The sequence below is a fragment of the Pelodiscus sinensis genome, chromosome 22, assembly GCF_049634645.1.
Source record: "Pelodiscus sinensis isolate JC-2024 chromosome 22, ASM4963464v1, whole genome shotgun sequence".
NCBI classification, from domain to species: domain Eukaryota; kingdom Metazoa; phylum Chordata; order Testudines; family Trionychidae; genus Pelodiscus; species Pelodiscus sinensis.
The window spans coordinates 20,639,580-20,653,397 of record NC_134732.1 but is presented as its reverse complement, the minus strand read 5'-3'; the positions used below and the strand labels follow the sequence as shown (position 1 = coordinate 20,653,397).

The 13,818-nt window shown below is 63.8% G+C and overlaps 1 protein-coding gene across 3 annotated transcripts in view; it reads left to right on the top strand.

Annotated features, from left to right (window-relative positions):
• LOC102450481 (carboxyl-terminal PDZ ligand of neuronal nitric oxide synthase protein) overlaps positions 1–12,999 on the top strand; it is a 68,056-nt gene extending 55,057 nt beyond the window's left edge. For all 3 annotated transcript variants that reach the window (XM_075905420.1, XM_075905419.1, XM_075905421.1), the window contains 7 exons: positions 1,504–1,612; positions 2,583–2,724; positions 3,334–3,494; positions 6,101–6,268; positions 8,099–8,264; positions 9,279–9,612; positions 10,012–12,999. In XM_075905420.1, coding sequence (XP_075761535.1) covers positions 1,504–1,612; positions 2,583–2,724; positions 3,334–3,494; positions 6,101–6,268; positions 8,099–8,264; positions 9,279–9,612; positions 10,012–10,516 — 1,585 coding nt within the window. In that variant the 3' untranslated portion in view covers positions 10,517–12,999. The remainder of the gene's footprint in view (positions 1–1,503; positions 1,613–2,582; positions 2,725–3,333; positions 3,495–6,100; positions 6,269–8,098; positions 8,265–9,278; positions 9,613–10,011) is intronic.
• The last annotated feature ends 819 nt before the right edge of the window (positions 13,000–13,818 follow it).

Below are 13,818 nucleotides of genomic sequence, written 5' to 3'. Positions count from 1 at the left end.
CTACGCAGCGTATGCAGCTGCACGGAGCACCTCTACATTTGCTCCTCTTCCCCGCCGGCCCCCATCCTCCTCCCCACCCCAATCCTCTGCCCCCCACCCTCCGCCTGCCGGTCCTTAGTTCCACATAGTCTGCCTGTTCCCCCCTCCTTCCCCCAGCCTCTCCCTGCCCCCACAGCCCCGCCCTATGGAGTGGCTGCCCCCCGCAGGGGACGAAGGGTGCAGGTGCTCGGACGGTGAAGGGCACCAGGCATCTTCAAGCCGGCCCTGTTAGTGGCTGGAGGTTAGACGAGGAAGGGCTGTTTCCAAATGCAGGCTGCTCCTGCCCCCTTGGGTGGGATAGGAAGAGGTGCCCTGCGACTTCCTGGCTTGGATTTCACTGGGCTGCCTGCAGCTGAGCGGGCGCTAGGCACAGAACAGCATGGCTGGCTCTCTCCTTGTGGTGCGGCAGGAGACTAGGTTCACTGTCAGCAGCTAGGGCAGGGTAGGTAAATACCGGCCCGTGGGCCAGAGCCGGTTCGCTTGGGTTAGCTCCTGGTAGGCCCCACTGCTGTATTTACCTGTACGGCCACAAGTACCACCAGTTGCTGCTCCCATTGGCTGCAGATTACCGTTTCCGGCCAATGGGAGCTGCAGGAAGCAGTGTCCCAGTCCGCGCTGCTCCCATTGGCTGCAGATTACCATTTCCGGCCAATGGGAGCTGCAGGAAGCAGTGTCCCAGTCCGCGCTGCTCCCATTGGCCGGGAATGGTGCTCTGCAGCCAATGAGAGCTGCGATCGCTGGTATCTGCAGCTGTGCAGGTAAACATAGCAGTGGGGGAGCACCAAAGACTAACCCTGGTGAACCGCCACCGTGTTATTGCCCACCCTGAGTTAGGGATATGTTTGGTCTCTCGAATGTAGCTTTTTAGCTGCTTCGCGGAAGCTCATAAGGGTTTGTACCTGCTCTAGAAAGAAGCAATTTGCCCTCAGACATGCAAAGTGCCACCGTACTAGCTGCTCTCTGGCCTTGATAGTTGAGAGGAAAGAGGAATCTCTCAGAAGGTGCTAGAACTAGAGATGTGGGAGTTTAACTGTGTAAACGGTTAACTGTTCCGCCTGGAGTTTGTCAGTTAATGTTCATGGCTACACACAGGCTCCCGCCCAGCTCTTGAGGAGCTGGCTGCCGCCCCATGCTGCTGCCTCTGATAGAGAGGCAGCAGTGTGGTGCAGAGGCAGGAGCCCGTACATGCAGGGAGCTGGCTGAAAACCGGTTCCCAGGGAACCCACTGCTGCGATGCGTGTAATTGTGTAGGCACTGAAATTTGACAGGGTTACTCAATGACACGCTTTTTAACATCCCTAGCTAGAACCCATGTGGCTGTTCTGTTTTCCTTTTGCCCTGGGATCCTTTTGACGGGCTGCTCTGTGCTTGACCTTGACCTTGGACGGTTTGAGTCTCATTTTCTGTTGGCCAAGGTTTCTGCGTGCTTCCTGCCTCTGGTTATTCTGGGTCTTTTCTCACTAGAATCTTCTACGTGTCGCACGACTCGCAGGACCTGAAGATTTTCAGTTACATCGCAAGGGACGGTGCCAACAATGCGTTCAGATGCAATGTTTTCAAGTCCAAAAAGAAGGTGCGGTAGGTCGCTCGTGGCCACTAGCTTTTCAGAGGCCGGTTGTACCCATTGTAATGGTGCGGGTTACCCCGGGAGAACCCCCCTCCCTAATGGGTAGTTGGTGAGAGGGTGGCTTGCTGAGACGTTGTCCCAGATTTTACCCGTTTATGGCAGATGCTGGACGACATCCGTATGCTCGTTAACTTGGGTTTAAATATCTCGTCGTCATGACTGACCCATGCAGAAGTCCGATTTTATCCAGGAGTAAAACTTGGTTGTCTGGGGAGACGCGGGACAAGGGGATGTAGATGTTCCTGTGCCGGGAAGTGGGAGTCCTCGCCGGGGGCAGCCGCCTTTCGAAATGAGACCCGGTTAGCGCTGTCCTAGTCCCCGTCGTCTGATGCCTCTTAAATGTCCCTGCCCCAGAGCAGCCCTATGAAGGCTCTTGGGGGCTGCATGCTGATGTGTGCCTTTCAGGGGAGGGGGTGGCTCCGCAGACAGGCCCCGGCTCTGTTTTGGGGTGTGGAGGGGGGATCCCTGTCAGCAGAGCTGTGATGGGAGGCAGAGCCCCCCTTCCCCATATGCAAAGTAGCAGCTGTGTAGGGCACCTGAAAATTTGAGGCACTGCTGAGTCTTCATGTCCACCCACCCACCCACCTCTTCCTCTCCCTGCTCCGTGGCGCTGCCTCCTCCGGACAGGGTCTAGTTAACTTACATAAGAACGGCCGGACTGGGTCAGACCAAAGGCCCATCTAGTCCAGTGCTCTAAAAGTCGCCCCTCCCTCCCCCACGGGCTGCCATCGGACACAGGGGCGCCAGTCGCCCAGTGCTGCATAGAGCCCCGTCGATCCTAAGGCCGGCCCGGGAGCGGGCGGGTGGGGGGGCGAAGGCAAGAGCAGGCGTCTCCTGGGAACCGTGGGGTTCTGCTCCGCGTCGCGCCCTGTGGCGAAGCTCCTTCTCCAACGGGCTCTAACCTTCTGCTCCCCAGAGCCAGGCCATGCGGGTGGTGCGGACCGTGGGCCAGGCCTTCGAGGTGTGCCACAAGCTGAGCCTGCAGCACGCGCTGCAGAACGCGGACGGCCAGGCCGACGGCGCCAGCGACAAGTCTGCGGAAGAGCAGCCTCCAGAAGGTGACGCCGCTCCCCCTTGGGCAGGGCCCCCTCCCCTCGAGGCGGCCGGGGCGCAGGGTGGGGGTGACACTGGCGGTACAGCGTCTTGTTAGTGCTAACCCGGACCAGGGTGATGGGCCCAGCGGGGCTCGTGGACCAGAGACCGTGTGTTTTGCAGCCCCTGCTGCTCCTGCCCTTTCAGTGCAAGGACAGCAGAGCGCCTTCGAAACATCACCCCCTTTGGAAACTGAGCCACCGAGAGGCTGAGGAATTGACCCAGTGCACGTGGGTGGGCACGCGGGAAAGATTCCAATGCCCCCACAGCTAGGCTTCTTGTTTCTGTGGGTGGTGCACATGCCTCGGTGCACGTAACAAACTTTATTCCACACATGGATGGAAAAAATCCACACATGGATGGGGGAAAATTAGAGGGAACGTTGCTGATCTCTAGACCAGGCTTTCTCCAGGGCGTGTTTCCAGTCTTTTAACTTGGCTCCAACACGTGGATGCTTCTTTAAAAAGAGCCCAATTATTCTTTAGTTCTCTCGTCTGTGCCAGCCCTGCCCAGTCGCTCAGTCTCCTGGCTCTAACATTTTGGGTTGTTCATTTATCGGACTCTCTCACTTGAAGTTCACCAGCAGGTGGGAGCCAAGAGAGTGGATGTTGACGATGCCGAGGTGGACTCCGATGACATCGGCCTCTCTGAGAGAGGGAGTGGGGAGCTGCCGTCCCCCGGGGGCGAGCGGGGCATGCTGAAATCCGGACAGATCTTCCCAGACAAGAGCTGTCAGGTGAGAGGTGGAGCTGGGGGGAATTGGACAGCGCTGCCCGTTTGCTGAGGTGATTCATTTGCCTCTGGGGCCTCGCGCGGGAGCGCCGCTCACAGAAACGCCAGTCACGGGGCCTTCGTCTCAGCATGTCCCCGGAAGGGAGCAGCCCGTCCCTCCAAGGCTTGCAATAGAGAGGCTGGGTCACCCCCCGTCCTAGCTCTCCCCCTCCATGCCCGCTGGCCTGCAGGACACAGTGTTGAACTCACACGGGGGTGATGTTGCTCTGAGCCCCACATCCTAGAAACGGGAAACAGCCAGCGATTTCTTTCCATGAGCCCTTCCTGGCCGATTGCCCCGGCGTGGGAATTTAAATGCTCCTGTCGCTTGCAGAGCCGGGCTGAAAATGGCAAGTGAGACCTGGCAACGGGGCGCGTGGCATGGCCGTGCAAGGCAGGTATCCCCAGGGCTGGGTTTCCAAAGATGAGCTGCCTGCTAGCCAGGGCTGGCCCTCTGGGCACCTGCAGCCGCTCACACCACACCACCCAGGCAGGAAACGAGACGAGTTTTAAATGCAGCTTCTTAGGGCCTCCCCCAGTGTGTTTGCAAGTGGAACCGGCTGGCCCTAGCTAGGGATGGAAAAGCATCGGCGATTAGTCTGGGTCTGATGGGCCTTGGCTTATCAGGGAGTCGAGCTGACTACTCACATTCTCCCCTCCCCTTGCTGCCTCTATATCAGAGGCAGCAAGGGAGGGGGGGAAGCAGGAGCCAGTGCTGGGGCAGGGCCAGCTTAAAAGCCGGCTCCCCCCAGCACCATCTCTGCACTGCTGTTCCCTCCCCCGCCCCCCGATCACGTGCTGCTGCCTCTATCAGAGGCAGCAATGTCGGGGGAACCAGGGAGAGACTGCTCCAGCAGCAGACCCTGTCCATGGTGGCCTGGGCTAGCCACAGTAGCTGCTCGGCAGCAGCCTCTCCCCTTAGGGCCCCCTACGGAGAGGGGCTGCTGGACCCGGCATGAGCCTGGACTGAGCCAGTCCAGCTCGGGCCAGGGCCAGGAGCAACCCCCACTGCGGCTCTGCAGTTTAAATGTATTCGGAGCCGGGCTGCCTGCATTTAAACTGCAGAGCCGCAGCAGGCGTAGCTCCTTATCGGCTGCCCGGTTACTCGATTATCCACCCCTTCACATCCTTGGCCCTAGCTCCCTGCTCTGCCCCAGGACGCAGCGGGGGGTGGAGAGTGGCGGCAGACTGGCAAAATCGTCCTCTCTCCGCAGCGGGTCCCTTTTCTCTCCTGCGGGAATGGGATTTTGTTCGACACCCTTGACTTGCAGGCATTTGCCAGAGGCGCTGCGGGATCCCGCGTGGCAAGGGAGGGACGGCAGTGCCCCGGCTCCCGCAAGGGTGCCCTAGAGCAGGGAGGAGCCGTCTCTTGCCCCGCCGCAAGCCGACGGCTGTGGTTCTCTGGCCAGTGATGGTCTCCCCGCTAAGCCTGGGTTTCCTAGTGTTGTTTGGGGGGTCCCCTGAGGTTAGAGCAATTCTGGAGGCTGGGTCCAGAGAGCCGAGGGTCTCTTGAAGAGTCAGCCACTCCACGGTGTGTTCACGAGGGCTGGGTAGGGCGGCGAAGCCTGAGTGCGTTAGGACGGGATGCTTAAATTTAAACCAGGGATGAAGTGAGGGAGCGAGCGACACTCCTGTGAGTTCAGAGACTGCCCAGCACGAAGGGGGGAGTCACCTCCACTCCCCAACAAGCTAGACCGGCAGCTTTGAAATGACTCTGCCATGTCATTTGAATTCCCAGGGATCTGACGGGGGTGGGGTGTGGGCCTCTGGTTTACTGGAGGGGAAGGAAGCCTGTTTGGCTGGATTATTAAGGTGTCATGTTCCCTGGAAGCAGAGGGCTTGGGGAGCCGCCCAGGAGAGATTCAGGTGCCGCCCAGCTGATGAGCGCAGCGCCCAACGCCAGCAGCCTGTGTTTTTGCTGGCGGTGCACATCCGCACATGCCTCCGTGCACAGAACAAACTTTATTCCATCCATGGATGGAAAACATTCCTCCCGTGAAGGGTGTGCGCCTGCAGTGTTTTAATATGCTAACGAATCGGGCTCGAATCCTTCGGCAAGCATTCACTTTAATGGCGGCCAACTTTCAAAAGAGCAAAATTCCCAGGGTCTGCATGTGATTCTGGGCAGCTGGAGGAGTGTTTTGGAGACTCCCATTGAGTATTTGCCAGGCGACTCGAGCCCCTTCCTGCGCTAGGTCCCAGCAGGGGAAGGTACCTGGGGAAGTAAACCCTGCGTTCCCGTTGGGAGTGCCGCATCCACACGGGCACAGGGATGTTACTCGTTACGAGCCATTTTAAAACTGGCTGGAGCCGGGAGAGCCTGCGCGTGCCCCTGGACGGCGCCGAACGCCAGCGCGTTGTCCGGCTGACTGAAGGCCTGGCCTCCGCCGGGGGTCTCAGCGCCCGTGCGAGCCCCTCGCTGCAGGTGGGCAAAGCTGTGTTCAGCGGCCGTGTCCGGGGGCAGGGCCAGGGGGGCGAGCTGCACCGTGCTGAGGGCCGCTTTGCCTCTCGCTGCCGGCCAAGCTGAGAACGGCTCAGCTCGTGTCACTGAGCCGGCTCCTTTGTGCCTAGGAGGCCGAAACCTGTTCCCTCTACCCGTCCGCGTCCCAGCAACTGCGGAGTCCCAGCAGCCCCTGCTCCTCCGCCTCAGCAACCCCCCTGGCTTCTCAGCACTGCCTGCAGCTCCTCCAGCACCAGCTCCTGCAGCAGCAGACGCAGACGCAGGTGGCTGTGGCACAGGTGAGGGGCTGCGCGTGCCTGCCCAGACCTCCGGGGGGCGGGGGAGGGGAGGAAAGGGGAGGTGTGGGGGGAGGATCGCACGAGGGACGCAGGACACAGCAACGCTCTAGTGTGACAGCCCGAGCACTTCACCGACCTTCCCCTCCTCGGCTCGCCGGCCCTTTAACCACGTGCGCTATACAGGGAAACTGAGGCACGCCTCCGGCACCAAAGAAAAAAGGGTCCGTGTCAGAGGTGTGTCTAGAACTCAGCCTGGCCAACTGCTGTACCCGTTAGACCATCCTCCCTGTGCCTGGGGACTGCTGGTTTATAATCCAGCCACTGCTTGGTAGGCGCTACCTGCCTTCCGGCATCTACTGGCTGGTGATGCTACAAGTTGGACCTCCCTGGTCCGGCATCCTCCTGACCTGACCAGTCCCGAACGAGGGAATTTTCTGGACTTGGGGAGACCCCAGGCCCCCAGCCCTCCTCCACTCCGCGTATGGCCCAGCTGACTCTCTGTGCTTGGCCCGGCTGGGCTGCTGGACCTCGCCAGACACAAGCCCCCCCTACTGCAGCTCCATCCAGCGCCCCTACCACTGCCCCCCCCCACCTCTGGCCCCTACCATCCACCATGCTGCTGGCCTCAGCTAGCCCTCCTACCGCTGGCCCCGCTCCCGCCAGCTCCGGCCCCACGGCTCTCCTGCCGGGGCACGGGTGTTGCCGGAGCAGAGGCCCCGTTTAGGGAAGTGCGACCCGTAGTTCTAAACCACCACGCTGGGGGCTGCCCTGCCGTGGCCCGATGGGGGGAGGGGATAGAGTTGGCTCAGGGGGCGGGTCCTGGCTCCTGCCTTTGCGTCGCTTTTCCACGTGGCCTCCGGAATTCCAGGCTGCTGGGAAGTTTCCTTGGGGATTTTCTTCCCTTCTGTAGAGGAGGGAAGGGGAGATTGGCTGCAGGGCTGGACCCTCGTTCCCACACAGCCGTGCAGCCAAAGCATCTGCCTGGGGCTCCCACGGGGCCTGGCGTTTAGGGGGCCAGCTGAGCGGCTCTGAGGGGACTTGAATCCTGCCTGCAGACGTGGTCGCCTCGTCTCCAGAAAGATAGCTCGGCCTTGGAAAAGGTTGAGAACAGGGCAACAAAAGGGATGAGGGGTTTGGAACGGCTGCCGTGTGACGAGAGATTTAAAAGGGGGACTTTTCACCTTAGAAAAGAGGAGGCGAAGGGGGGATAGGACGCAGGTCTATCAAGTTTTGACTGGTGTAGAGAAAGTGAATAAAGTCGAGTCGTTTACTCCTTCCAGGAACACAAGAACTGGGGGTCACCACATGAAACGAATAGGTAGCAGGTTTAAAACAAACAAAGGGGAATTTTTTCTTCACGCAGCACAATCTGTGGAACTCCTCGCCAGAGGAGGCTGTGAAGACCAGGACATTAACAGGGTTCAGAGAAGAACTAGATGGAGGACAGGTCCATCAATGGCTCTTAGCCAGAACGGGTCCCTGGCCTCTGTTTGCTGGAAGCTGGGAATGGACGGCAGGAGAGGGATCACTTGATGATTCCCTGTTCTGTTCGTTCCCTCTGAGGCACCTGGCGCTGGCCACCGTGGGCAGGCAGGACACTGGGAGGCATGGACCTTTGGTCTGACCCAGTCTGGCCGTTCTTATGAGTGGGCCTGGGCTGCCAGAGAGCGAGGGGAGACCTGAGGAGGAAGGGAAGCGAGTTTGGCGAGATGCCAGCCGAGCCACGGCACCGTTGGCCTGCGGGCGCGAGAGAGATTCGCCGAGCAGGCTCCGGAGTGCGGGTCCGGGGGTTGCCCCGGAGCCGCTGCCGTATCCGCCTTTCCCCTGCAGGTGCAGCTGCTGAAAGACCAGCTGGCTGCGGAAACGGCCGCGCGCATCGAAGCCCAGGCCCGGGTGCGCCAGCTGCTGCTGACCAACCGCGACCTGCTGCAGCACGTCTCCCTGCTGGTGAAGCAGCTGAAGGAGCTGGAGATCAAGGTGCAGCTCCGGCAGCCAGGTGAGGGGGGGGAGGGGAGGCCAGGGCAGCTCGACTCCTCCAGGCAGCTGGACACAGAGCCCCCTCCCCTCCCCCCAGCCCCATGGTCCTCCGGCCCAGCGGTCCCCTCAGTCTGTAACACGCCTGCCTCAGGCAGGGGGGCAGCTCACTGGAGAATGCCACCCCCCCCCCCCCCCGTGTCCCTCTGGTGCCGAGCAAGGCAGGAGGCCGCTCCGAGCTGCAGCAGCGGGGGGGGGGGGATGACGTGGGGGCTGGCAGGTGCCCCCCAGGCTCTGCAATGCCAGGATGCTGCGCCCTGCGTTTGGGATGGAGCCAGACAGCCGGCGACAGGGGGGTGGGGCTGCCCCCGTTGTGTAGATGGGGGAACAGGCAGAGCTCAGGCCTCAGACAGGAGCAAACTCCAGCCCCCGGCCTCTCCGTCCTAGGCCAAGCTCCATAACCAGGGCCAGGCCAGTCCCTCCGCTCCTGAGGCCTGAGACGCCCTCCGGCCTTCAGTGCTCGTGAGCAGCCCTGGGCTGGCAGCTGTGGAGACTGCCGGCCTCTGCCCTGCCGGCGCGCCCCACCCCGGCCCCGCGGGCAGGGCCCCAGCTGGCAGCTGACGGGCCGTTTGTTTTGTGCCGCACCCAGATGGCTGCTGCGAACTGAGACCCGACGCAACTCAGCTCACGGAACCTCTGGCTGGCACCGGGGGCGGGGGGCTGATGGCAAAGAGCCTGGAGGGAGGGGGAGACGTGCAGCCAGCTGTCGCCCCGGGCAGCCATCCTCGTCCCCCCTCTCTCCCGCAGCAGGAGTGGGCCTGGCTAGCGGGGGCTGGATACCCAGTTGGCTTTGGGCCATCGCTGCCATGGGCCCAGCTCCTGCTGGGTCTAGCCACTGACTCTCTCTGCCAGCAGAGGCCCGGGCCCCCCCCCTCACGCTGGCCCTGACCAGGCTCTGAGGGAGCCGTTGGGCCCGTGGCGGCCGCCAGCTGCTGCCTGTCGCCGTTTACCCGGCTGCGTCTCTTTGCCTTGGCAGTTGACCGATCCCTGCAGAACCTGTCCCTGGCTCAGTCCTTGTCTCTGAACCTGAAGAACCATTACAGCCTGGATATCAGCCTGCCCTCCGCCTCCACCCCGGCCAGCGTCCTGGGCAGCCCGCTGGCCCCCCGCACGCGGGACACCAGCGCCTCCTACCTCAACCTCCTGAGCCCGGAGAGAGGGAGGGGGCCTGCCGCCCTGGACGGCGATGAGCGGCCGGAGGGGCAGGACGGCCGGCGTGTGGAGGGCTCCGAGCTCAGCGACCAGGCCCTGCTCAACGGAGGCGGCCGGCAGCAGGCAGGCGACCCGGGCGGCAGGGCCGAGGGCGAAAGGTAGGTCGGGCTCCCCGCCCCCCTTTTCTGTGAGCAGCCGCCTGCGCTGGGACCGGGGGCCCTCCCCCGGCGCTGGCTGGTCCGTTGGGCGCCGGGGCTGTCGCAGAAGCCTGCATCCTGCGGGAAGAGGCTCGCGATGGAGAAAGGCAGGCGGAGGCCTCTGTGGCCCAAGCGGCTAGGCTCTCCCTGTGGTTCCCCAGGGCTGGGGCCAACGGGAGTGGGACTCGGTCCCCTGCCTGCGTCCCTCACGCTGTCCCTGAGGGGCTGGGAGCGACCGGGGCTGGACGGGAAAGGCTGGGGGCTTGTGAGAAGGCAGCTGGCCTTGGTGATCTCTCGGGGCCGAGCCGGGCACCTCAGCCTGCCCTCGCTTGGACACGGCTGCCTCTCTGTCCTCCCCAGGTCGCAGCAGCCCATCCCCAAGCTCGACCCGCCCCCGCCCGTCCTGCGCAAGAGATCCAGCAAGACCTCCCCCAGCCTGGAGCTGGCTGCCAAGCCTGAGCTGCCGGCTCCTGCCACGCTGCCCAGCCCCAACGCCTCCAGCCTCACCAGCATCACCACCTGCTCCCTCACCAGCTTGGAGCTCGAGCCGGACGCCAGGCCGCCGGCCCCCAGCACGGAGCTCTTCCCCGCTCAGGCGGCGGGGCGCAAGGACAGGGCTGGCGAGAGCGGCCGGGCGTCCCCCGGGGCTGGCGCCTGCCGTCCCTGGGATGAGGCCGCTGCGCTCGGGGAGGCGGCTGGGCAGACGCCGGCGAGAGACGGGGAAGACGTGGCCTGCGCCATGGACAGCACCTTGCCGTTCTCCCCCGCCGGCACCGAAACACGCTTGCACATCAGCTTCTCGGAGGACGAGCTGCTGGAGAACGAGGTGGATGCCTCCCTGGGGCTCAGCAGGGTCCCTGCCTAGCCCCCGACTTCAGTGGCGAGCCGGGCAGGGGGCGTCCCTCCCCCGTGTTAGAATGTAGATTGGCGCCAGCGCCGGGGAACCAGCGTCCTTAGGCCTTAGCTCAGGAGCCGGACCCCTCCCCTGCGACACGTCGCAGCTGGCTGGTGCCCTCGCGCCATCCCCGACCAGCTGCCATGGGCTGGCCCAGTGCTCGGCTCTGGGCTGCAGACCCCGCTGTGCCTGGTTATCCCCAAGCCCCTCTTCTGTAGAGGCCCATGGCTGTGGGCCTCCTATACAGCCCCCCGCGAGGAGTCCAGTCCAGTGACCGAGAACGCAGCCAGGCCCTGCTCTGCTGCCGTGGCCCCCGTCACGCCCAGCGGCTGGGTCTGCCAGGCAGCGCCCTCCTCCACCCCCTGAGCCCCACACCCCCGTCTGCACCCCTCCCGCTGCTCGCCGGCCGCAGTGCCACGTGGGGAGGTCGGGGTAGCGGCCGCGTAGGTGAGCGGCCAGAGCAGGAGATACCTGGGCACAGGAGGTGAGTCCGTTCCAGTCTGCTCCATGCTCCTTTGCCGATGAGCCCAGCTGGGGCCTCCCCCGCCACGTCCAGATCCCTCTCCGGAGTCCCAGCCCCGGTGTCTGACGTGCGACGGGGTCCCCCAAGCTGTGCACTACGGGACTGGGCCGGGGGGGGGGGGGAGGGCCCGTTAGATCCTGCCCAGCCAGCCCCCCCGAAGGAGAGACGATTCAGTGCAAACCCTCGGCTGCTCGAGTCCTGACCACTTGGCAATCGAATCGCGTTCGAGATTTGTCAGCTGCTTGAACAGGAGCCGGTGTCAAACTCTGGATCGCCCGGGCTGGGAGCGGCAGAGGGACTGGGGGTGCTGGCAGGCTGCTCTGGCTGCACAGGGGGGCTGGGCTGGAGGAGACCCCCAGAAGGTCTGTGACCCTGTGGGGACTGTCCCCGGGCTCTGGGGACAGAATCCAGTACAGGGCGTGGACCTGTGGGGCCCGTGGGTCTGCTCCCCGCTGGATAATGTGACAGCGGAGGGAGCAGTCGCCGTGTGGGAGGGGGATAAATCGCTGGGTCCAGATGCATTCGGCCACCGGTAGAAAGGCCGGAGAGGTCCCTGAATCCCCCAACAGGGGTTGGGACCGTCCCCCCTGGAAGCCCGGGCCTGGGGCTGATCCATTGACAGCCACGGGGCCCTTCCCCCGCACCCATGTCGTAGTCTGTGCCCCGGCACCTCCCTGCCTTGCTGCCCAGGTTGTGTGCACGTGCCGGAGCTGGGGGTCCTGCTGGGGACAGGAGAGGGGCTGACTGGGCCCGGGAGACTCTGCTCCGTGCCCGTCCCCTCACCTGCACCTGCCTCACATGGCCGTAACTCTGCCGTTCCCCTGGCTGTTGGGTGGGAGGCCCCGGGTGCGGTTTGCCGCTGCTCAGCCTGGGCTGGCTCGGAAAGTGGGGACCGCACACCGGGAAGGGCCGAGGTGGCTTGTTAGCCTGGAAGACAGAGATTCCCCCTCTCCCCCCCGACGCTGGCGTGTGGAAGAGCAACTGGGACTCAGTTCTCTGCCCAGGTGGTGAGTTCGGTGCCAACAGCTGCTGCGTTCGGAGCCAGGGGAGGGACGGGCGAGGTCTGTGCAGGTTGCCGGGAGATGGGTCGGGTTTTAGAAGAAAGTGAGATGGGGGGCGAGGGGTTGGGGGCTGCTCGCAAGGCGAATGCTGGGAACTCGGGGGGTGCTTAGCCGGGAAGGGGCGAGGCCTAGAGCTGTGTGTTGTGTGCAGGGTAGAGGAGACGGGGTGAGGTCCCTGGGCCTCTGCCCCCGAGGGATGGGGGAAAGCTGCTGCAGGTTGGGGGAAGGGCAGTGAGCGGGCTGGCTGGGCTGGAACGCGGAATCGGGCCTTGGCCTCGCATGGTCCCTCCTTAGGGCCGGCGTGAGACTCGTGTGGCGCCGAGCCGGGCGCGGGCTGAGTGGGGGTGGGAGGAGGGCGAACGGGCTTGGGCGAGGCGTCCGGGACAGCAGAGGACTGAGAGTGGCAGCTGTTTCCTTGGCTCCGGAGGATGCATTTGCTCCCTTGTAGGGTCCCACTCGCCAGCGCATCCCGGGGTGGGGGGGAGATTCACACTCGGGTATGGGGAGCCCAGCACCAGTGCGAGCACCACATGGGGGCTGGCCCGGGCCCCTCTGGCCTTTCAGGTGTCTCGATCCCAGCTGGGGGGTGAGGGGTCTGCCCTCCTGCCTTGTTCGCGGGGACCGGATGGGCGTGGGGAGGTGCCGACTCTGCCACTTGTCACCAAAGCCTCATCCAGCTACTGCTGGGGTGGGTCGGCCTGCCTGGGAACCCGCCAGCTGTGTGGGGAGGAAACAGACGTGCCGGTGCAGCGAGCTGGTGGAAGGGAAGGCCCCCTGCCCGCCCGGCGCTGGGGAATTGCCACGGACCGCCGCAGCCGGACAAGCTGCTGGGAGCCGGCGCTGTAATTACAGATTAGTTTTCCACTGGTGCACGTGCCTGGAGTTTTTATTTTAAGTGCCACCGCCCCAAAGGCTCCTCCTTCCCCATGGGGCGCTTGGTGCTGGGCAGGGGGGCCCTGCCCGCTGGGACTCCGGCCCCAAGAAGCAACGACCCAGCCTCCCATCCCGCTGTAACCCCTCGGTGGCTACGTGAGCCGCACGAGGCAGCGGGTAGGAAGCTGGGTACAAGCTCAGCGTGGCCAGGCCGTGGGGCCTGCAGCTGCTAGCACAGCCATTCGCATCCCCTTTTCCTAGCCAGGGCCCGGCAGGGCGATGGCAGCAGGCAACTGTGGTGCCTCCTTGGCGTTGCTCATTAGCCAGAGTCGCCATCGGGGCATGGCCCAGCCTTTCGCAGCCTACAGCCTGCTGGCGCTGGGTATGCAAAAGCCAGGCCTGGGGCGTCATCTCGTGGTGGCCACAGGTATTACTCTCAACACAGCACCCCCCCAAAGGCCCTCTGCTCGGCATCAGGTCTACAGCAGTGGCCCTCCGAGCGGGGCTCCGCAAAGAGGGCCGGGCAGCCTGCCCTGGGCGCGCACAGACCACGGCGCGGCTCCACCGGTCAGTATGGAGCAGGGTGAGCTACGAGGTGACCTGCCTGCGCCCAGGGAGCTGCGAGGCCGAAACAGCCAGTGCTCCTTTGCTCTTTACCCTGCAGGGAGGTGACGGAGCCGCCAGTCCCTGCTAGACCTGTTCTGCAGCACTCCCTGATCCCAAGCGATTCCCCAGCCAGACCAGCTTCCACTGGAGAGAAATCCCTTCTGCCCACAGCGCCAGGCGCCCTACTGCTTTCCCTCCTGGCTGTTCCC